General features: G+C 30.5%; 1 protein-coding gene across 13 annotated transcripts in view; it reads right to left on the reverse strand.

Moving 5' to 3' along the window:
- NRXN1 (neurexin 1) overlaps positions 1 to 24,440 on the reverse strand; it is a 1,357,693-nt gene that overhangs the window by 1,203,563 nt on the left and 129,690 nt on the right. For all 13 annotated transcript variants that reach the window (XM_051975251.1, XM_051975247.1, XM_051975246.1 and 10 more), the window contains exons 3-4: positions 6,293 to 6,310; positions 2,838 to 2,867 (exon numbers count right to left, since the gene is read on the reverse strand). In XM_051975251.1, coding sequence (XP_051831211.1) covers positions 2,838 to 2,867; positions 6,293 to 6,310 — 48 coding nt within the window. The remainder of the gene's footprint in view (positions 1 to 2,837; positions 2,868 to 6,292; positions 6,311 to 24,440) is intronic.

Consider the following 24,440-nt stretch of genomic DNA (forward strand, 5'->3'; position numbering starts at 1 on the left):
TCCAAAAGGACTCTTCTCAAAGTAAGAAGCATGAAAAGACTCTGGTATTCTCTCATCCATTATATCCATTTTTGTCTTCCAGTATATCATCCATTCTACTAAAGGAATTTCTTACAATAGATGTAGTGAAAATGATTTTTTGATGATTTTCATGGCCATATAAATAAAATCATTTTATCACAACTGAAATGATAAAAGCAGAACACAATTGATCATATAATTAAAAGGTAAAATGCTACAGATGCTAAATTTCCATTAGACTGCCTATTAGGTGAGTAGATCAACTGTTTTATAAAATAATTTTTAAAAATAAGATAAGTTAGAAATTATTTTAAATTTCTTAATTTTCTTCCAAGATTTATGTGTATGTATCTACATATCTATGTATGTACAAATATATATGTATGTGTATATATATAAACACACACATAATTTTAAGTATGCAGACATAGAGATGAAGATTCACATATGCAATATAATTTATGAGCATATATTCCTTGGGGAAAATCACACAATCAAATAATATAAATACAATATAAAATAAAATCTCTCTTAGTGTTTAAATACACATACCATTCAAGTATTTTGCCAGGGAATATTTAAAAAAAAAACATTCACTTCAAAGACAGCAGTATGATGTGATTCACACATAAAACAAAGTTTTTTAGAAAGCATTGTACATGAAAAATAGAACCTCTAAAATAAGTGACATCTCCTGAGCAAAGGCTGCACCATTAGTAGAGCATGACAAATAAATTAAGGTAATTTTGTTGACTTTCAACAGTTTTGCCCAAATTAAATTACACTAGAATAGAGTTGACCAAAACACAAACTATAAAAATGCAGGCAGGGTCTCCTTTTATTGGTATGTAGCACTTAATACAATAATATTCTGTCAAATTGAATTTTCACATTTCAGCCCTTAATGTCAGATATTATATATATATATATATATTGCAGTTTTCAGGTCTGATTTCAAGAAATATGCTTCATTTTGAGGTGGCATATATATAATGATTCCCAACTGGGTGTTTTCATAAGATTTACAGTGTTAAGATTTTTAAAAAATGAAAAACCTATTTCCTTTAAGAAAAAAAAAATCCTAAAAGATTGAATACCAAGGCCATAATCATTGAGGCAGAGTTTCTACATCATTACTTAAAAAAAACAAAAAAAAACAAAAAAAAATCTAAGACATTTGTTTTAGTTGCAAATGATCTAACAGTGCTACATTCCACATGTTCTATTGCTTAATGTAAATATATGAACAATCACTACATTTGCTAAATGAAATATAAAACCACATGCTTTAAAAAAATAAAAATATTCAGCAGTTTTATGCCAATACTCTCCAAAAGTACACACAAACACTTACCAAAGGATGCAGTGAAGTATACCTGGGTGATTGGTGCTTATACCAATAATAAATATAAAAGAAAAACCATACTTTTTTGGCTGTCTGATTCTCCTCCTCCTCTTCCTTCTCCTTTGTTTCTTATACTGACTGTTCTTTGAAATAAATATGAAACTAATGTGAATGGGGGAAACCTCATAGACAAAAAAGGGTGGGACTGTAGCAGAGACCACTTAAAGTCAGTGCTGTACATGCTTTCACTTACATCCAGATGCAGAATGACTTGGACAGATGTTCTCCACAGCTGTATTCTTTGAACATGACATGCTTATGTTGGCTATACTGAGTATTTGAGTTTTTGTAAACAGATAACAGAAAATGCATACCTGAAATTGTGGCTGAATCTTGTACATGTGTGTTATGTCAGCTTCAAATAATGTTACCACCTTATTTGTACCTTTTAAAAAACAAAGCCAAACTAAACAATAACAACAAAACCCCACTAAAACTCAGAACAGATGTGAAATATTTTGATAGATGTTTGTTCCTTACCTTACATTTATGAAATAATAAAGCACAAATATACCTACCTCACAGGGCATATTACCAGTGTTACAAGGACTATATACATTTACATTGATTACATATACTCTAAATTATACAGATGGCAATAAAAAGAAAGAAAATAATGTAATACCTTTACTTTTACCTATGGATTTGATGAAATGGGTTCCATGAAGAAAGGATTTCCAGACAAAGAGAATATAGAGGAGAGAAACAACAATAAGAATTATGTAAATGCACTAATATCTGAAAATTAAAAGAGACAAGAAAGTATAAATAAGTGTTTGAAGACAATGGAGATGCACACAGTGTCACAGGGAAAATTTTGTTCATTTCCTTTAGACATGTACATGCAGAGAAACTTGGGTGTCCCCATGCTTACTTTAAAAGAATGACACAGATGAGAGAGATAGGGTGATTGAAGAACAGGAAAATCATTGATTCTCTGATGGAAAAACTACACTATCAGCATTCCAATAACCAGGAACAGATGCTATCTGCATATTCTCAACCAGCCATGCATTATTACCAATGGCTCCAATATGATACAATGGATATCTATTTTCACATGGTAATTAGGAAAAGCTCTCAAATATCTTTAATATCATTACTTACAGCTTTATTCACATATGCATTTATGATCTATCTCAATCATATTTTTCATGTTTCATTTCTTTGCAGTTATTATATTGCAAGGAACGGAAACTTAAGGGGCAAACAGTGGGAGGGAGAGGGGAAAAAAGGAGAGAAGCAAAAAAAAAAAAAAAAAACAACACAAGATATGACTGAAATAATGTATTTAATTAGCAGCCAGAGAATTTGCAAGCATTTGCCCATCATTTTGCAGTGATGGATTCAAAGCAGCTACAGAATAAGAAGAAACAATGAAAGCAGAGTGGAAAAGGAACAGAGCCCATACCTTGGTCGCCCATCATCAGGTGCGCCAGACCTTGAAGGAAAACAAGAGCACAGTCAGCAATGAACAAGGGAGCATGGGAAGACGAGGTTGTCACAGTGACAAAAATGTTCAGTGACAGACATCTTGTTTCCTATGAGATATGTCTGTATCACAAAGGCAAATCAAAAAGCATTCCTTCAAGTATAATTTGGAATGCTTTGGAGCTGAGAATTAGAGAACCACAACTCAAAACACTGGCAGATGCACCACCATGAATTGTTTCTATGTATTATTTGGAGCAAGGAAATGCATTAAGAGAATGATTTTGAGTCCAACCAATCCCTTAACATTCCTTTTCTTCTTTGCGCACTTGGTTGAGTCTGTTTTTATTGAACACTGCCCCATTAGGGCTAGCCATTTTTCTCTGATTAAACTTTTATTTAAAATGATAAAACCCAAAGGAATGTAACCTGAAATATGGGCTGGGTCTGATCTTTTTCCCCTCATCAAAAATGAGCAGTTTTATAATTAAATGAACAAATTCTTAGTCACATTGAAATGATAATGCAAGGGAGGTTTCCTTACTTATCTGACACAAGTACATTTATTTATTCTAATACTGAAAAGGTACTAAACATGCAATGCAAACTCAATTTTCTTATGAGGACATGCTTTGGAGAACCACTAGATCAATTTTCAGCAGGCCTAAACAAATTTATCAGGTATAATAGTGAGGAGCTATTTAGAATTTTATTTCATTTGAAGTTTAAATATCTATAAAGCAAATAACATGCAAAGACCAAAAGATATAATTTCAACAAAGAAAGTTAATACATATTTTTGAAAATGCCAATAAGTTACATCTTTATATCTGAATAGTTTCTAACTACTCATATTTAAAATTTAAATTAGCCTTAAAATAATTGTCCCTTCTATTGAGGAAGTTTAAATTGAATGGTTGCTTATGGTCAACAGAGAGCCCCTAATGTAGTAACATTTCCCCCTTACTTTCATTTGTCCCAAATCATTCCAAAAAACCCATCCAATGATACATTTTGATTTTAATTAAAAGATATAATTCTCAAATTCTTTAAAGAAGACTAATTATCAATTCATTTTTATTTTTGGAAATTTTGTGAATTTCAGGAAGCTAAATTTCACTTGTCTAAATGACTACTTGATAGACTCATCTGTTGTATTTGTACCATATTTTTAATGATATATAGATATCAGTAGTTTTGATTTATAAAAATTGCACCACTAATCTGTGTTGATAATAAAAGGAACAGTGGCATTTTCACAAAATTGTACTGATATACATTGCACTATAAGCAAAAAAAAAAGTGTAATATAATCATTATGTATGTAACAATATGCAAATGATATAATAAAACAACTTAATGCCTCCTGGAATAGAACATATTCATTGTACATTAAAAACATTGTATGCTGATGTGTCCAGCTTCTTTATATATGGAAGTAAAATAGTGTAGCTACCATTGTGGCCAATAGTGATGGTCAGGAATCATACTTTTAGAATACTGTCTGATTTGATAAACTGCATTTTGTTAACTTACATTTTACTTTTTAAATTCCATGTTCATTGATATCTTTTTAATTTTTGGATAATAGGACTTATTTATAAAATTTACATATATTTTATTTTGTGGGCCAAATTAATATCATCTCCAGCCCTGATTTCCTAAAATCTAACATAAAAAATTACTATTACTTGTATTTAGTGTAATAGACATAGAAAGATATTATTCAGAAATAAAGATAAAGAAAATCTTAAATTATAGATAAGCAAGTGGAAAAGATGCTTGAAATAATTGTACTTAATACAATTGTGTAGTAAGCCAAAATTGGAAAAATCATCAAAATTTTTTTTAATGAATGTTTGTAACTAAATTAATGGAAAATCCATTCCTAAATTTAGGTTGACAATTTTTGGAGCATATTGTATAAATTGTTAACAACCAAGAAGAATTGCACAGGATAGTTTTCCCCTGCTTTTAGTTCACCACTAGGTATATGATAAGCACTTAATAAATCCTTGTTCATAGGTTCTTTTGTCCACTTTTGTGATCAATTAACCAACCAAGTAGAAAACTTATTATATTCAAAACATATCATAAATGCAGGGTCCCATACAAAAAAGAATCCAACAGTAGTTTTAAAGAAAAATGGAAGTCATAGCTAGAGGTAGTTTCAGGAAAGGTGTCAATTTTTAATTTTTTGTTACATATTAAGTGATACAGTAACAATATTCAGTAGCTCAGTAATCATAGTATGAGTTATAAGAGTTATAAATATGATTTGGAATTATATTATAAGCATCTAATAAGTATTATCATTTAATTAGTTAATACCTAACATCTAAACCTAGAAATTTAAGTAACAGAAAGCTTTGTTTTTCTCAAGAAGTTGTTATGCTACATGGAAAAGAAAATGCATGTCAGTTTCTATTATTTAACAATATTTTGAATAATTGTGCTATATAATGTATTTTGCTACATTGTGTATGTCAAAGATAACAATATATTCATTCCAATGTGTAACTAAGGGGTCCTTCAGTATACAGTTTTATGACACCCATGATTTTGTTTCCAGGTTTATTATTTACATTAGGATATTTTGATACTTATCTGAGTGCACTTGGACCAAGTTTTTGCTAGATTTTTAGTAAATTCAAAGTTAAGGAGATGGCGGGGAATGTGGGGAGACTGGCATTTGCATCTAAATGTTCCAACCAAAGAATACTTTACAAAAGTCCAAATCCCTAAAATTATAATATGCTATAGAAAAACTGACAGATTCTCATGACAACAAATTTGTAACAAGTAATACTTTAGAGGTGTATATAATGTAACACAAAAATCTTACAATTTTACTTACCAACATTCAGGTCTCTGTGCAATAGGCTTTAATGTCCATTGGCCCACTGGTTGTTTTGAAATCTAGACATGGTTCCCTTATCATCCTCCATCTTATGCTGTGGTATTTTATAAACCAAATGATTTAATTCTAAATCATTCGACCCCAAATGATAGAATGCTTGATATTCCAAATAGAAACAAAAGAATGTGTCTTGGACATATAAAAATAATTAATGGATCATGCATTATGTGTGTGGATGCAAGAGTTACCTTCTCCTAAAAACTAAAGAAATACTTTGTACCATTTTTTTCATACAGAACATGACAGTCAGTGTGTCAGGTTTTTATATGATAATTAATTCCACTAAACATAGAATCTTAGCAGTAGAGGTTAGAAAGTAGTAAGGCCAGAATGTAATGCATCTGAAATGAGAGGAAAGAAGTGTTCTGTATAAAAAGTGGTACTTAGTCAATGAATCAAATTTTCTAAAAGATGTTCAACTTACCGTTTTTAATTCTAGGTGTACCATTTTAAAACTAAAATAAATTAAAAAAAATAAAATGGATAACTTAGAAAATAAGGTAGAAAGTACCCACCTTCCACATAGTTGTCTTCTGAAAGCACATAACAAGGAAGGAGAGAAAAGGAAAAAAAAATTCATTAAGCAGCATGCAGACTGGAACTTGCCATTGCATGTCTTCATCATGCAAGGCATCAGATACAACATGCAGGTGCTCCATTACTACCATTCAGAGGGGAAAACTTGATCAAGGAGCGGGGAAAGCCATGTCCCCCTTCACTAACAGAATTCACAGGGAGTGGAAAAGAAAATCAAAGAAAATTCTAGAGCAGAGATTTTTAAAGAGTCCTCTATACTACTGTTCTGCATGAAACAAATTTGATCATTCTCATTTGTTATGAGTATGGTTTCCTTTATATATAGCTAAAAGTTTTGCTTTGGGTTGAGAATTAAATAATTTTATTCCTTTATGGGATTGAATCCTGCCTATGGATTTCATATGTAAGTTACCTATTTTACAATAATTCATGATCAAATTTTATTAATATTTATAATTATAAAAATGTAATAATACTTTTTTGCTATGGATAATTAGAATTTCTAATAACTTAAAATGGGATTTTAAATAAATAAATTTATAAATAAAAAATAAAACTAAAGTCACTGTAATCCATAATTTATTTGTGGACATTTTTTTATGTTTTCTTACATATTATATCAAAATTGTAAACTCTTTGAAGGGAGAGACAGATTCACTTTTATATTCTCTGTTATGTCTAGTAAAATGCTTTGTAATGGTAGGTAACTGATATAAAATTGTTGAATTGAATCACAATTCAAGGTATGGATTCCTAATTCCAAATTAGTATGATTACATCTTGTTTTAGGTCATGGGCATTAGGAAGCTGTCCAATTGACCCAAGTCAGTCAGTGTTAAGTATCTACATGCACACATTCTTCAAGAAAGGGGTTATTACTATAATAGTCAATCAAGATAAGATTATAAAATCTCCATAGAATTTTAGAGGTATTTTTCTTCATTTTATATACACTTTCCACATTAAATGAAAAGGAAGACATGTGTTTGTCTATGTAATTCTAGGAGAAAATAGACCTGGATAGGAGCAGAAAAGGAAGAATTTGGTAGGAATTTTTTTTAATCCACTTTTTTTTTTGTAAAATTAGAGGATTAGATGATCTATACATTTCTATCTAAATTTTCTTCAAGATTAAAATTGTGTGTCTGAATAAAATTCTTTTGATGATGACTGAATTTTTTTTAAAATCAGGTTCCTGTTAGTTTAGATTTCAAAAATACTAATCCATAACTAGAAAATTAGTAGGCTTTGTCAATGCTGACATTTTGACCCTCAGAATTTTAGATTATTTATTCAAAATTTTTATTTTGAAGCTTCATATTTAAAACTCAATCATTAACTTGAGTGTAGATATTGGAAACTCTCTCTTGAATAGAATATATTTAAGGCTCAAAAGAATCTCAGAGGTCAACTAATCCAACCTTCCCACTTTATAAATCAAAAAACTGATGTAAAGGAAAGTTACATGATTTGCCTAAAGGCACCTAAGTGGTAAGTGGCAGAGCCAGGACTGAAGCTAAAATCCAGGATTTCAAATCTAACATTTTCTATTATCTCACATCATCACCAAACTGTTATTATCAGCCCCTAATAAAGGTAGGAACCATTATATGGGAAAATATATATTAGTTGGAAAACCAAAGGTCAACAATCTACTAACCTGTTGATCAATACTAGATAATAGGAGTTGATAGGCATTAGCAATAAAATTTACACAACTCAGATAGATTAAAATTAGTTTCAAAGTGTTTTTTACAAACAAAACATCAAGGAAACAAGCTAAATTTTTAGCTTTTAAATTTGCATTTTGGTATTTTAGACAAAGCTTTGACATTTTTGTTTATTGCTTAAAAGAGGGGGAAAAAAGAGACTAAAGCAGGATATAATGCATTTATTTTTTGATTGCATATTTTATGCCCACTGCAGTCATAGAATTTCCTTAAATCACTAACCAATTATTTTTAATAAGATAAAATAAAGTCAGAATTAAGGTTCTTGACTCACAGTCACTAAACAAAATAAAAAGTTGTGAATATATAGAGCAGAAAAGGAATGAGAAAACAATATCAGATTGAATTTCAGATCTATTGGAACATTTAGTTTTACTGAATAAGAAATCAGTGATTACTACACAACTCTCAGATAATGATAATGATAAATGTTGGAGGGGATGTGGGAAAACTGTGACACTAATACATTGTTGGTGGAGTTGTGAACTGATCCAACCATTCTGGAAAATGACTTGAAACTATGCCCAAAGGGCTATGAAGCTGTTCATAACTTTTTGATCCAGTATTGTCTCTACTAGGTCTGTATCACAGAGATCATAAAGAAGGGAAAAGGATCCACATGTGCAAAAGTATTTGCAGTAGCCTTTTTTGTAGTGGCAAGAAACTAGAAACTGAGTGGATATCCATCAGTGGGGAATAGCTAAATAAATTGTGGTATATGAATGAAATGGAATATTATTGTTTATAAGAAATGATTAGCAGGATGATTTCAGAAAGGCCTGAGAGATTTACATGAACTGATGTTAAGTGAATGAAGTGAGTAGAGCCAAGAGAACATTGTGCATAGAAACAAGATTGTATGATGATCAACTGTGATGTACTTGGCACTTTTCAACAATAAGATGATTCAAGTCAATTCTAATAGATGTGATATAGAGAGCCATTTGCATCCAAAAAGAAAATTGTGGGGACTGAATGTGAATCACAACATAGTACTTTCAGCTTTTGTTGTTGTTGTTGTTTACTTGTTGTTTTTTTTTCTCTCATTTTTTTCTTGTTGATCTAATTTTCTTGTACAGCATGACAAATGTGAAAATATGTTTTGAAGAATTGTACATGTTTAACCGATATTGGATTATTTGCTGTCTAGGGAAGGGGCAAGGAAGAGGGAGATAGAAAAATTGGGAGAACAGGGTTATGCAAAGGTGAATGTGAAAACTATCTTTGCATGTGTTTTGAAAAATAAAAAGCGAGTATTAAAAAAGACTGCTCAAAAAAGATAAATTGTTGATCATAATAAGTGAGTTTTGTTGAGTAACAATAGATACAAATAGTCTAAAAATGGCAAATGCTTTTTTTTAATGTGGCTGCTCTTAAGGGTAAGTGTCGGTACAGGCTACTGGCAGCAAGAAGTTTTAATGGAAAACATTTTTACTATGGAAATCCTAAAACCCATAAAAATTCTCAGTCAGACTTCATTTTGTTTGTGAAATTGAAAAATGAAGAACCATAAAAAGACCACTTTTTTTCTCATTTTCTCTCCAAATAGTTTGAGTCACTTTCACCATGGAAAGGAAGGTGAATTTGGGTCCTGAATGCCTTTTTTAAAAAAACAATGTTAATTACTTTTGCCATTTAGTAGAGTTGCAAAATCATTAAGTAGTATATTTTTGATGAGTATAAATCAGTATGTCTGTACATGTTTCTTTGGCTTGAAACTTAAAGGAATTTAGTGAAACAACTTTAGTTATAATGACACTGTATTTTATGCTCAGTCTTAACTATATGCTTCTAGTGTAAAAGGAAAAAAGTAGTAAAATAAATGTTGTCCCCAAAAAAGAAACATAACCAGGACCACTAAATAAATTAAAACATGGAAAAATAGAATTAGTGATCTCACCTGATATAATTAAATCTTAAAAGTAGCAACATGAATTCATCTTACTTAAAATTTAATTTCTTTCCAGTATAAATAAACATAAAATATAAAAGATCTGAAAGTTGGTAGATTCTTTTCATTTTTGTTTTACTTTATCTACTACTGCTACTATTCTTACTACTACATGCTGGCTAAGGGATCCACATGATTAAATGTCTGTCTGTACATTTTTATTATCTAGACTGCCATGATCAAAGAATCAATTTCTTTTTGGGTAGTATAATAGGGGTCATACATAGTTAGGCATTATCAGGACCATAGTTTAAGTCTTTGTAACATTAAGTCTTTGTGCCAAAGCTTATGCTATCTTAGTCTTGGCAAGGATGTCTCCTCCATGTCTTGAGCATCATAATAGGACATTCATGACAAGTTGATGTCAGATCACAGTACACTGAAAGGTCAGAGATCTGGTAGAAAGCTGAGTTCAAATTCTGCCTCTATGTATGATTTGTATGACCTTAGATAACATAATAAGTTTCAATTATTTAAAATTTCCTCATTGGTAAAATGTAAGTATTGGAAAAGACGACATTTTTAGGAAGGATTGTCATTTTTATTATATTATAGCTTGACCTAGCCATGAACAATTGATATTTTCTCAATAGTTTAGATCTTAGTTTTATTTGTGTGAGAACAGCTTTATAATTGTGTTCATATAGTTCTTGAGTTTGTATTGGCAAATAGACCCCCAAGTATTTTATTTTTTCTATAGTAATTTTAAATGGAATTTCTCTTTCTATTTTTGTTGAAAGGCTTTGTCAATATTTTATATCCTGCAACTTTGCTAAAGCTGTGAATTGTTTCCAGTAGGTTTTTCTATGATTTTTCAGGATTCTCTAAGTACAATCATCATATAATCTGCAAAGTGATAGTTTTATTTCCTCATTGTCTATTCTAATTCCTTTAATTTCTTTTTCTTTTCTTATTGCTAAAGCCAACATTTCTAGTACAATGTTGAATAATGTGGTGATAATGGGTATCCTTATTTCACCTCTGATTTTATTGGGAAAATATCCAGCTTTTCTCCATTACAAATAATGCTTACTGTAGGCTTTAGATGAATACTGCTTCCTATTTTAGGGAAAGCTTCCCCTATGCTCTCTAGTGTTTTTAACAGAAATGGGTGCTGTACTTTGTCAAAAGCTTTTACTGTATGTTTGAGATTATTATATGATTTCTGTTTTTTTTTTATTAATATAGTCAATTATTTTAGTTGTTTTCCTGTTATTGAACCAGCCCTGCATTTCTGGTATAAATTCCACTTGGTCATTGTGTATTATCCTTCTGATAAGTTGTTATTATCTCTGCTAATATTTTATTTCAAATTTTTGCTTCACTATTCATTAGGGAATTGGTCTGCAATTTTCTTTCTTTGTTTTGGTTCTTTCTAGTGTAGGTATCAGTGCCATATTTGTGTCATAGACGAAATTTGGCAGTACTCCTTCTTTACCTATTTTCAAATACTTTACATAGTATTGGAATTAATTGTTCTTTAAATGTTTGGTAGAATTCACTTGTGAATCCATCTAGCCCTGGAGATTTTTTCTTAGGGAGTTCATTAATCACTTGTTTAATTTCTTTTTCTAAAATGGGACTACTTAAGTGTCTTATTTCTTTTTCTGTTAACCTGGGCAAGAAAAGAACTTCTACGGTCCTATCCAAACTTAAACCTATGGTGAGGATAATAATAAGGCTGGAAAATAGGAAAATAACAATTAACAATGGACCACTAATTCCAATATGAAAATTGAAACATAATTTAGGACATGTATATTGCATTTTAAATTTAGTAAGAGGAAGATAGAATAAGAACAGGACTTTTCTAAAGGTAATTTAGTAAAAGTATGATTTTCATCTACCATGTCTATTATCTTTGTCTATTATCTTTCATTTCTGGAATACATTCCATTCTTATCTTCATCTTTGATCAGCTCTACCTTCCTTCAAATATCAGGTTTCATAATACATTCTTAGAGAAACCTTTCCTCATCCCTCTATTTATTAATATTCTCCTTCTTTTCATATTATTTTGTTTTCAAAGATCTGTACAGAGAGAAGTTAATTGATGTGCCCACAGGAAAATATCTTGTGTTTGAAGTAGGCAGAGATTACCTGAGTTATCTGGGTCATATTAAATGTCTGAGGTCATATTTGAACTCAAAATTTCCTTAATCTACATCTGGTTCTCTATTTACTGTGTTAATTAGCTCTCTGTGTGCATGTGTGAATGGTTGTGCATAATTACATATATATACATTTATGAGTGTACTTGTATATGTCTCTGTCTATACTCATGCCTTAATCTGAATCTAACTAACTGCTTTATGGTATTCAGATCCAAAATACTTAATTGTTATTTTTCAAGTGGCAGTCTGATAACAAGGTATATTTTCTTGGTGATTAACCTGTTCCCTTGATGTTGTACAAGTTCCATTTCCTACTTCAAGTAAATAATTATTACCTAGAAGACTCAATAGTATCCTTAATAAAATATTATACACACTGGGTTAAAGAATAAACACATTTTAAAAGGGCCATCACTAGGGAATAACTTTACTAGGAAAAAAGCCTTCATTCTACACTGTATTTACCATATTTTGTTAATAACATGCTATTTCCCCCATAAGAATGTAAGTTTCTTGAAAGGATATCCTTTTGATTTTTTTAACATAGAACTTGTCACACTGCCTGATGCTGATATGATTTTAATAGGTGTATAATGATTGATTGATTGCTAATATATGCCTTTTACCCAATAATATCATCAATTTACAAAAAATAAGTTTGTTTCAGTTCCTTAGAGCTGGTCCAGTTAAATTAGTTGAACCTTTACAAAGAAATGAAATAATATATTTCATATATATATAGCTTTCGATAGTTTAAAAGCAATTCTCCACTAAAATTTTGTGATGAAATGTCATGGAAGTAATAGATAAGGGACTTTTGAAGGCCACACTAGTAAAGCATAGTATGAATGAAACGATGACTTTTTTTGGAAGGTATTTCAAAACTGAATTTACTTCAAACATGGGCTATGGTAGAATACATTTTTCTTTTTAGAAAACAACCAATGATTTTGGATTGCATAAGACTGGCAAGTAGGAAATGAATTTTGTTTATTTTGTTTTTAACATAGGTTTATGAAATTGTCTCTTATGGTAAATTAAAACTGGAATTTATGCTGGTAGGAACATCCATATAGATGTCAGAGACAATTAAAGGAAATATTTAAAAAAAAACTACAAAAATCATCAAAAATAATAATGAAAAAAAATACCCTAGATAGCATAATCAACGGACCTGGCTTTGAATCCTGACTTTGGCAGGAGATATGTATGCCCTTAGGCTAATCATTTCATCTTTCTGGGTGTCAAGTTTTTCCTCTGTAAAATGTGAGAATCCAGAAGTTTCTTTCTAGTACTAAATCTATTTTTAACAGCATTGAGATTATGACTTCTGCAAAATGACACCCTTTAATATGAAAAAAGTTTAAACTCCCCCAGTTTAAAAACATATACAAAGAAGAATATTACTACAAAAATTATCATCTAGATCATATGAACTTTTATGGATTCCCCCAAAAGGAATGAGTTCATTCCATTGCTGCAAAATCAGAACTAAAAGTTTAGCAGGGAACAAATAACCAGGGATAAATCAACCGGGGATATTTCTCTTGGTATAGAGTGCTGTCCACGGTTCTTACAAGGTATTCATAATTATTTGACTCTTAGGGCTTCATTTCTTGATGTTTAAATGACCAGTATTTATTCTACATGTGATCTTAAGAAAACATGTCATTATGAATTATGGGCTCTTCCCTCAAGAGAGGAGAAAAAAATCTGTTTGAAAGTCATTGATAGCTAAAAAGTGGAGATTTCTTTTACCAGATAAAAGCAGGATAAAAAAGAGATTTATGATAAATCATCATTTAAAAAAAAACTCATTAAAGAACAATTTTAACATGCTACCTCTATAATGTACTTTATCATACCTCTCTTACTTTGGGGCATATAAGAAAAAATATCAACACTTTTTTGTGTGTTTTTAATGCAAAAAAAAAAAAAGAAAAAAGAAAACAGATCAAAGTGGTATAGCCAGTGCTTATTCAATTAAAATCAAAATTACATAAATTACATAGTTGTTACATAAATTACAATTTGACACTGACCTAAAAATTAAGCATAATTTGAAAACCATCACAAATTTGATTTAATTTCACAAAAGATTTTTTTTTCATACTCTTACTTTGAATCTGAGAGTGCTCTTTGCAACATAATATGTCTTAGAATTATATTAATGTTTAGAAATGTTGATAATTTGTTTTTGTTTGTTTCTAAAAGATTTTATACTAAATTTAAATCATGTTGCATTCTTTATAATATGAAAATTATTTAACTATAAACTTCCATGAAATACATTGAAACATTCTAAAACAGAAAACTGCCTTGATAAATATTCTGAGTCTCATGTTGAATGTTTTTAAGAGTCATGAAAAACTGGAATTAAGGATAATAATTCACAAATTTGTTCAGTTATTTTCAATATTGATATTAAGGGCTCATAAGAAGAAAAGAAGTGTCTTTTCCAAGTTTTAAAGTTCCAAAATATTATAACTTGTAGTCAAAATTTCATTATTTGAAATTTAACCTATTCAGGCCATTATGTTCAACTAGCAAATGGACTGTTTTTCCCCCTTCTAGAATTAGCATACCTAAAAATTCAATGGAAGTATTATCATGTTATTTATATTAGCCATTATATTATTTGTATTATATTAACTATATATTGTATATTATATTAATTTGTATTATCCATTTTTATAACTAAAAATAGAAAGTAATATTACCATTTTTAAAATTTGATTATCCTAAAGTATAATCCATTGGAGTTTTTCCTTGTTTTTGGATCTTAAACAACTCATGTTTTAACCTACTTTTTATTGTTGTTTTGTGACAGGAAGAGGCAAGGGAGAAACAAAGATTAGAACTATGTTCTAAATTGTAGCCCATTACTAAAGTTCCTAAAAATCTTAGGGAAACACATTCAGAACAAGTAATTAGAAAACAATAGAATATTCACAGAATGATGAGATGAATGATGAGGAAATAATGAGTATTAGAATGTAGTTATTCTAGAATTCCCCACATATAGTTTCCATGAAATCTTGAGGCATGTTGAGAATACTTTATGTGAGAGAAATTAGTAATGATAGTGACACTTTAAACTCTAATAGGGAATTTCCTCAGTAGGATTATCCTATTCCAATAAAATCATAGATGCAATCACTGTAATTATTCCTATCAGTATATTTGCAGATCCTATCTTTGGGTCTTAATTAGTTGTAGAATTATGAGTCTCAGAACTTCAGTTCCCTCATCTGTAAATCACATAAAAATCAGTTGTTCCTACTATTGGCAAATAAAAAAAATCTTTTAAATTCCCTTGATTCCATCTTTAATGTATAATGAAACAACATCTAACATAAAAGTTCCACAAAATATAACTGCAAAAAGCTGCATGCAAGAATTCCAAAATATTATGTTTCAATCATCATCAAAATGTGTTTTTTTCCTTTGGAAAGCTGAATTCAAATAAATATTTTCTTAGAAAAATAAATAGTTGGTAGTTGCAAATTTAAAGTTTATCACATACTTTTTATTTGCCTAAATGAATATTTCAATTTAAAATTTAGATATGGCAAAAATCTTATTTTTCTGTCTTTATTAACATCTATTTTATCTAGTGGAAATTAATAAGTGAACTGTGATTTAGTAAAATGTACAGAACCACCAAATAAAATTGCTCCAGAAAACCTTTACTATATGGTCAAAACCTCATAACTCTTAAAAGATGCAGTTTTCTCATATATAAAATATAATAATAATAATGACTACATACATACTTCAAAATTTTGTAGTGAAGATCAATTGAGATTTAGCACACACCTATATACATATAACAAGCATCACAACATGGTTTTTAATGTCTATAACACTGTTTGAAAAATACATTATTTTTAAGTCCCAATTAAAGAGAAACAGCCTCATCCTTTAATGCAATGTTTCTTTATATGAGGTTCATAGTACACACACACACACACACACACAAACTTTAATGGCTAGATTTTCCATTTACAGTGTTGACCTTAATCGAACCATGCAATCTAGTATTAACCTAAAATTCTATTTTTTAAAAGTAAACTATTATAGTACCACATTACTGTTAATTGTTTCTCTTATTAGAATGTCCAAAAACTGCCTTCAAGAATGTATGAATAAAGAGTGGGGAATGTCATTTGGGATCCTAGTGAAATAAACTCAAATGCTAAATTAAGCATTCATACAAATATTTCTTTTACCCCAAAAGTTCAAAGATATAATTCAATTAAACAAGTGTTTACTAAGCACTGAAAAGAGAACTGTTTTGAGGATAGAGAACTTGAATAAACAATGCAGATTTTTCACTTAATATTTATGGCACCTCAGCTAAACCATTTCATTTCTTGAGATCTCTATTTTCTCATTTCAAAAAGGAATATTTGAACTAAATAACATCTCAGTTCCAGTCTGAATCTATAATCCTATGTACCTCATATGACACAGCACTGTGTCAAGCTACGGGAGAATTTCTATCCTTTTGGCACTTGTTCTTATGCACAACAAATACATTGGAAAATAAAAAGTGTTTCTGGTATTAAGGGAATTTGGGAAATAAGGGGAAGTTTGAGTGTTTTGAGTGTAGAGAGAGCTAAAATAAATTATAATAGAAGAAAAATCAGTTTGGTCTGAAACATAATAAAATTCTTTATTAAAAGTCAAAGGGTTAAAATTTGGTGTAAAACTATAACATAATAGTATAATAAGGGGCAATAATTCAAGTCAACTCACAAAGTTGCAAAGAAGAAAAAGGAGTCAGCAGAGGGGCTGATAGACTGAAGGATTGTTTTACATGAATTTTCTGGAGGGTGTCAAAAACAATATTTTCAGGATTTAAAAAAAAAAGGACTTTCATCAATACTACATGAATAAGAAAACAATGTTTGGTAAAGACAAGAAGGCAGAAGTGTTTGATCAAGGTTATAAAAATGAGAGAATATAGGGGGATTCTGTAGTCTATTTGGTGAGCTATCTGTATTCAGAATACATATATGCATTAAACATCATTATTTTGGGATAATTTAAGGCTCCTGATTTTTAAGATTCAATAATTGTCATTTTTATTGATTCCTAATTGTTTAGAAAGGTAGTTGTTAGAAAGAAAACTGAGACTCATCACTAAGGAAAATATAGTACTGAAAATTAAATGAAGGACCTTATTTGAGATGCCTCATTTTATTTCCTCATCTCTTAAAGCTATAAACCTATATTTCTTCTCTTTTTCATAGCTGAACCCTTAGGGAAAAAAAATCCATACTCATTTTTTTCCCTTTCTCTCCTCCTACTCAGTTCTCAACCTTTTTCCATTTGGCTTCTAATTTGACCACGTGATTTCTTACAGGTTAGCAATGACCTTTTAATGCTGCTAAATCAAATACCATTTTCTTGGTCTATAATCTATTTGTAAAATGACATCACTTTGCAGTTTTGTCATTGTAAATTTTCTTTCTTTTTAAATATTCCCTCTTTTTTGGTTTCCATAATAATATTCTACTCTTTCTCCTTCAATATCTTATGATCTCAGAATATTTTAGATCATTATCTCTCAACTTTGAAGCACAGAACCCTCCCAAAGTTCAGTGCTGGGTTATCTCCTCTTTTTCATACTTAGACAAACTTATCAACTATCACAGGTTCAATTATTATCTTTCTTTGCATGGGTATTCACACATACATACATGTGTAGTTTTATAGAGAGCTAGATTTAGTTTCTGTTTATCTGGTGGAAATAGTCACTTAAATTCTTTCTTTTCAGCACAAACAAACATGTCTAAATAACATTTGACTATCTCCTATGGTCCATCTTATTTTCCTTTTAAAGCTACTTCTTTTAGAATCATCACCATCTTTCAGTTGTCCAAAATTTTTCTTAAAAGACAACCCTGGAATTATCCTTGACTTTTATTTTTATGTCCATAAACAAATAGTTGTCAAATCTTGCCTATTCTATACTCATATCATATTTTGCCTCTTTGTTCTTCTTTTTGATCCCATGACTACTACTGAAGTTTAGAAAATCATTATCTTTCTTCTGAAATATTGTCAGCCTCCTAATCAGTACCCCTGCCAAAGTCTCGCCCCTCTCCAATCTATCTTGCACATAATTGTGAAGTTAATATTCCTCAGATAAAGGTCTTATGTCAATGAGTTGTGAACTTCCTTAATAGAAGTACTAATAAGAAAGGAAAGAAATAGGTAGAACATCTGTAGAGATAAGATGATAGAATGTCTAAATCAGCACATGAGCCTTAGCCAAAATCAAGAAGAAACATTCAAGTCCCTGGAAAAAGATAATACTATCAAGTACTTAACAAATGTGGGCTTGCTCTTAGATATATAAATTGTTCATTGATAATGATTCACTTTAACCTTTTATAGGATACACACTTCACTCATGTAAATATTTTACTTATAATATTGAATTGTTTGTTCTATTTTAAATGTTTTAATACAGGAATAGACATGATTAAATGGTTTGGGAGTATATTCTTCACTTAACATAAATCAAAATCTATTTACCAATCATTCTTATTCTTTTTAATCCCTGCCCATGTGTTTCTATGAATTTTCTACAGAGAATCTTTTCAACATACTGAAGGTTTTCTTATATTTTATTTCAAGATTAACAGTGCTGAACTCAAGCTTTCTATATGTTATTCCTGACAGCTACTTCCTTAACGTCCAGGCTCTCTGTAAAATCATACATGTAGTATATAATAGTTTTGTCATTTTTTGTTCACAACTCATTACTGATGATATACATAGGGCAGAGATATTGTACACATTATGTTTCTTTCCATTACCCTCTAAGTCACTGGAAGTTTTAATACTTTTAGGGAAACAAGTGTTACATAATACAGATATAAGGTAACAGTGGGAGAAAAGAACCAGAATTTAACAGTGCCTCAAGGACTAATTATATTTGAACAACTGAGGTGCTTTATACTACTGGGGTAAAAAGATGGGTTTCATGACAGAAATTAAATTTTGATATTCAAAAATGGAGCATGCTTTCCTGTAAATGTGAGCAAATTTTTTTCTGCTATATTAAAAGCATATCTAGTTGTCCATTAGATATACAAGAATGATAATAACAATAATGATAACTTAATTTATATGGTCTTAAGGTTTGTGACATAATTTAGAAATATATCATTTTATCTTAAACAACAATCCTAGGGACATGGGCTATCGTTATTCTGATATTACTAATGAGGAGACTGAGGCTGAGAAAGGTTAATAATTTGCACAAACTCATACATATAGTAAGTATCTAAGGCAAGATTTAAATCTAGGTCTTCCTGACTCTCAGCGACTAGTTAAACTGATGAACTCTTTAAATAACTGTGACATTCAATTGAATGTCAAAATGTGAGTAATATCCTTTCTTAGTCTTTTTTCCATCAATGCAATTTCTTTTGATTTACTGCAGATCTCATTCAGGAAACTGTAGTATTACTGGATTTAAAGAAATGATTAGAATTTCACTACAGATAAGAGCATCTGGAAAGTGATATAATCTACAGGAAAACCCTTCTATATTTGGAACTGATGTTGGAAATGTGACAGTGATAAACACTTTTGGTAAGCATATGTCTCCCTGTTTTTCTCCTCACTAGATGCTGATAATTAATAAATAATAATAATTGTTAAACAAACATCTCATTAGTTGAATTTATTAAGAAGTCATGTTTTTAATATAAGAGAGGGAGTTTGTTATAACAGAAAGCTTATCTTGGAGTATGAAGATATTGCTTTGTTTCTTACCTTTGACATTTATTACATATATGAACCTGAGAAAGTCCCTTCAAAGTTTCTGTGGCCCAAATAACCCTCTAAGACTATAAGCCGAAAAAAAAATGTTGATTTGCATTGATATAAGGAATTTCCTCAAAAAAAGTTCTCTACACTAATGAAATCACAGCATCATACACTACCACTCTTTAATTTATTTGTATGGGATACATGGTGTTTTAGAGAAGTTTTTTAACATTTTTGTTCTTCCTAATGAGATGCTTATTTATGTCATCATTGTATAGTAAACACAACCAAGATATTTTCTTCTCTATACTTCTTAGTTAATTGGTTTCTGGAAGATGTGGTCCTGTATAGATAATTAATCTCCTTGCTCCTGTTTCACACTAGGATTAATGTGTGTATATATATATATATATATATATATATATATATATATATATATATATATATATATATATATATATCATATGTGTAGAATATGCCTAGAAAAGTTACAGAATGGAATGTATTTATACCTATTTCTTTACAGTTTTTTTATTATATTGTAAATCTTTACATTTTTAGCTTTAATTTTGATTTGTAAACATCTGAAAATTGTGCTATTTCCATTGTATTTTGAGCTTTAGCTATTCTCATATTCATTTCCTTGAATTCCATGTCTACTTTAGTGAATTATTAGGCTTTTAATTGTAAATTGTGGTAGTTCCCTTGTCATAGAAAAGATGACAGAATTACTTTACTATATATCTATCAGTTGTCACTCCTCTAGTTTTATCTATCTTTGGTCAGACCCTCAGACTCTCACTTTTATTTTTCCAGTGCCTCAGAGTCAATTCATGTTGAGACAAATTGCCTCTATTTCTATTTCCCCTATAATCATATCCCTTTCTGACTTGATCATACCCTTTCACTGTCCTCTTGAGCCTTCTGAAATCCTTGCTCTACTTTAAAAAAAAAAAAAAAAAACAAAACCTCCCATTGCTCTATCACTTTTTCTTTCATATTCTTCCCATCTTATGCTGATAGAAACCTAGGTTTCCATAAAAGGCATTGCAGTCACTCTTTCCAGTACTAAAGGTTCTTTTTTTCATTCTCTGCTTCATCCTTCCTCAATGATGAAAGCAATGAACTAGGAAAGAATAGATGAACTTTTCACCCTTCACTCATGCTTCCAGATTGTCCCTTTGCCTCTATCACTAAGCGATCTCCTTTTTTTGGGGGGGGTTTCATAGGATTTAGAATTAGATGAGGTCATTTAGAGCCAAGTTTTCATTTTCACAGGAGAGGAAACTAAATCTCAAAGAGTTTTTTTTTTTTTCTGGTCCAATATTGTAATAATAGTAAAAGATAGAGTAGGTATTCAAAGGCTGATATAATGACTCAAATTTTACATGTGGTCTATTGTAACAAAATGTTATAGTTGTAGCAATGGCTGCATCTCTTACTGTTGGGGTAAAAAGATGGGTTTCATGACAGGAAGCAACTTGTCACTGAAAACTATCAGTAGCAAAATGGTATAGTAAACTTCATTCATTTTAACAACAATTCCAAATTCTTGTGGCAGTCATGGTCTAACTTTCATGTTATTCTTTTTTTTTTTTTTTTTTTTTTTAAGAGAGATTCTCTCTTATTTGCCTGAGCAGAAAATGCCAGGCCCACTTGTAGGCCTGATTATACTCTCATTGGCTTGGGAGTTTTGGTTTCCTCTATTATGTAGGAAATCCAGTTCCACCCTTTTTCATGAAAAAAAGCTTACATAATAATATTTAACTTTATGGACACCCATTTAACTAATGTCGCTGTAGTTCAGAACTCAAGGAATCCAGCAGCAGCCTTAGCCTCTCTGGGAGTTGGGAGAGCAAACATGTGTTACCATACCCAGCTTTTCTTCCTTTCCAAAGCAGTTCAATACATGTTTCATTACCTTTCATTTTATCCCAAACTCCTTCCTAATACTTGAGTTTTACATGTATATATGTATGTGTGTGTATACATATATATATACACGTATGTTTATATATACACATAATCATCTATATCTATCCATGCAGATAGACATATAGATAGATATATCCGTCACTATACAGTCTGACTTCTTAAACTTCAGTGCTATCCGTATTTAAAATATACAGGGATGACTACATTCTCTAAAATCATAAACAAGAAATCTGAACTTCTCTCTGCCTTCTGCCTTCAATCTCCTATCCTAAAATCTTTCCAGTTGTTTTTATTCCTCCTTATTCTCTCAGTTAATCATTTCCATTCTCTGGTCTCATTTTCTTTTCTTCAGATTCCTAACTCTAGTGACCAAACTTTTTTTTTTCCTAAACACTTCTTAATACCAGCTACCCTTAAATACTTTACCCTAATTCTTATCTTAACTTTCTAACCACTAATGCTGTCATCCTATATATGATTTCCTTATTGAACTAAAAATTTTGCTGATTTGATTCCCTATAAATATATGCTACCTAATGTCAAGTAGACCATTATTATGGTATAACAATCTGTTCATTTTTCCTTAATTGACTATCACATTTTTCACATCCACTATTCCAAGCAGGTTTTTTCTTATCAAATCACCTATTTACATGTTTTGTTTTGTTTTGTTTTTTGAAGCTGCAAAGCTTTGGTTCAAATTTTGCTTCAACAACAGATTAACTTTATGTTTCCACAACAAAACTATTTAATTTTTTCTGAGCTTAAGAGATTTTATATGTACAACTGATCCTGATGACCTAAATGGTTTCTTCTAGCCCTAAATCTGTGATTCTATAAATTTATGCAGAAAATATAGGGCTTCCATTTATATTTTCCTTTTCCATGCATTCTACATCTTGCAACTTCCCTTTATTAAATCACATTCTCTCCGTTTTGCTATACTCTCTGATGAAAAAAAAATGGCTTTCGGTTTGTGAAGGCTAAACTTTCCATTTCTGCTCTTACTCTTATCACCCCTTTCCCTATTTCTCTTATCTTCAATATTTCATGATCTACTGACTTCCTCCTCAGCACCCACAAACCTGTTTCCTCTTCTTAGAACACCTTTACTTGAACCAAAGATCTAAAAATAACATGATTTTGCTATAACTTTTCTATTTTTCAGTTCAATTTCTAGAACAGCATGTCTATAATCATTTTTAATATTTACTTGCTTTCCATTAATTTTTCAATCTCTTGTAATTTGGCTTCTAATGTAATCACAGATAGGAAACTTCCTTTTCCAAAGTTACCAAAAATCACTTTACTGCTAAATTTGATGACCCTTTCTCAGGTTTTCTTTTCCTTGACTTGAAGTTTTGGTCACTGATGACACATGCCTCTTTTGACTATGTTTCTCCTCTCTGTTCACTGTCCCCTTAACTTCAAAATCACAAACCTTAAAGAGTTAGAAAGAACCTCAGTGACCATTTGATTTCACATATACTTTTGCCTCAAAAGAGACAGAACCTACCATGTCTTCTGACAGTCCATTCCACTTTTAAACAGTTGTAATCATTAGGGCAGTTAGGTTTACTGAGGAGAAAACTGAGCCTTTATTCAGGAAGACCTGACTTCAAATCTCACCTCAAACATTTTCTGATGATGCAACCCTGAGCAAGACATTTATCTTTGTTTTCTCATCTGTGAAATGAACTGAAGAAAAAGCAAGTCACTCAATATCTTTGCCTAAAAAACTCTAAATAGGGTCATGAAGAGTCAGAAACGATGAAAAAACAATAACAATCTTTAGGAATTATTTCTTTTGCCTGTCATCATGCTACTTTCTCTTGAAAATTTCATCCAATGTGTCTAGTTCTGCCCTCTAGGGATAAACAGAACAAATCTGATCTCTTTTCCATGTGGCAGTCTTTCAAATTATTTGAAGACAGATATCTTTCCCCCTTCTCTTTACCTCGAGTTTAGTGTCTTATAAGATAAGCGTCCTTAGTACTTTTTTTTTAAACCAATAAGCATAAAACATGGATGCAACCTTTTTCACTACATTCACTTCTCTCCCCTCGATGCTTCTTGCTTGTCAATATCTTTTATAAATTATGACACCCAGAAGTGAGAACAATGCCCTTATTGTCTGATCAGATAAGAGCACAGAAGAACTAAAATCCTCTTATTCCTAAAAGCCATGTCTCATAAAGCAGCCTAAGATCAATTCACTTTTCTGGCTGCTACATCACACTAATGATTCATATTGAAATTACCCCTCTCATACATTTTCTAAATAAACTCTGACAAATAAGGCTAAGCCATCCTGTACTTGTTATATTGACAGACTGGAAATCATGTGTGAGCCTGTCTATATATTACATATTTGAATTGTATGTAAACATATTTGTATCCTATTGTGTTTTGTCCTTCCTCTGACAATAATTTTGTCAGCTCAGTCAAGTCTTTTTTCTTTCTTTTAGCCTTAGAATCATCATCTGAAACATGAGAATAATTATACTATCTACTTCAAAAGATTATGGAGAAAAGAACTTTGAAAATTATAGAGCACTAATCATGGGAATATTAGTGGTGAATATCTATGGTTATTATTAATATT

Source organism: Antechinus flavipes, chromosome 2 (genome assembly GCF_016432865.1).
Source record: "Antechinus flavipes isolate AdamAnt ecotype Samford, QLD, Australia chromosome 2, AdamAnt_v2, whole genome shotgun sequence".
NCBI lineage: Eukaryota > Metazoa > Chordata > Mammalia > Dasyuromorphia > Dasyuridae > Antechinus > Antechinus flavipes.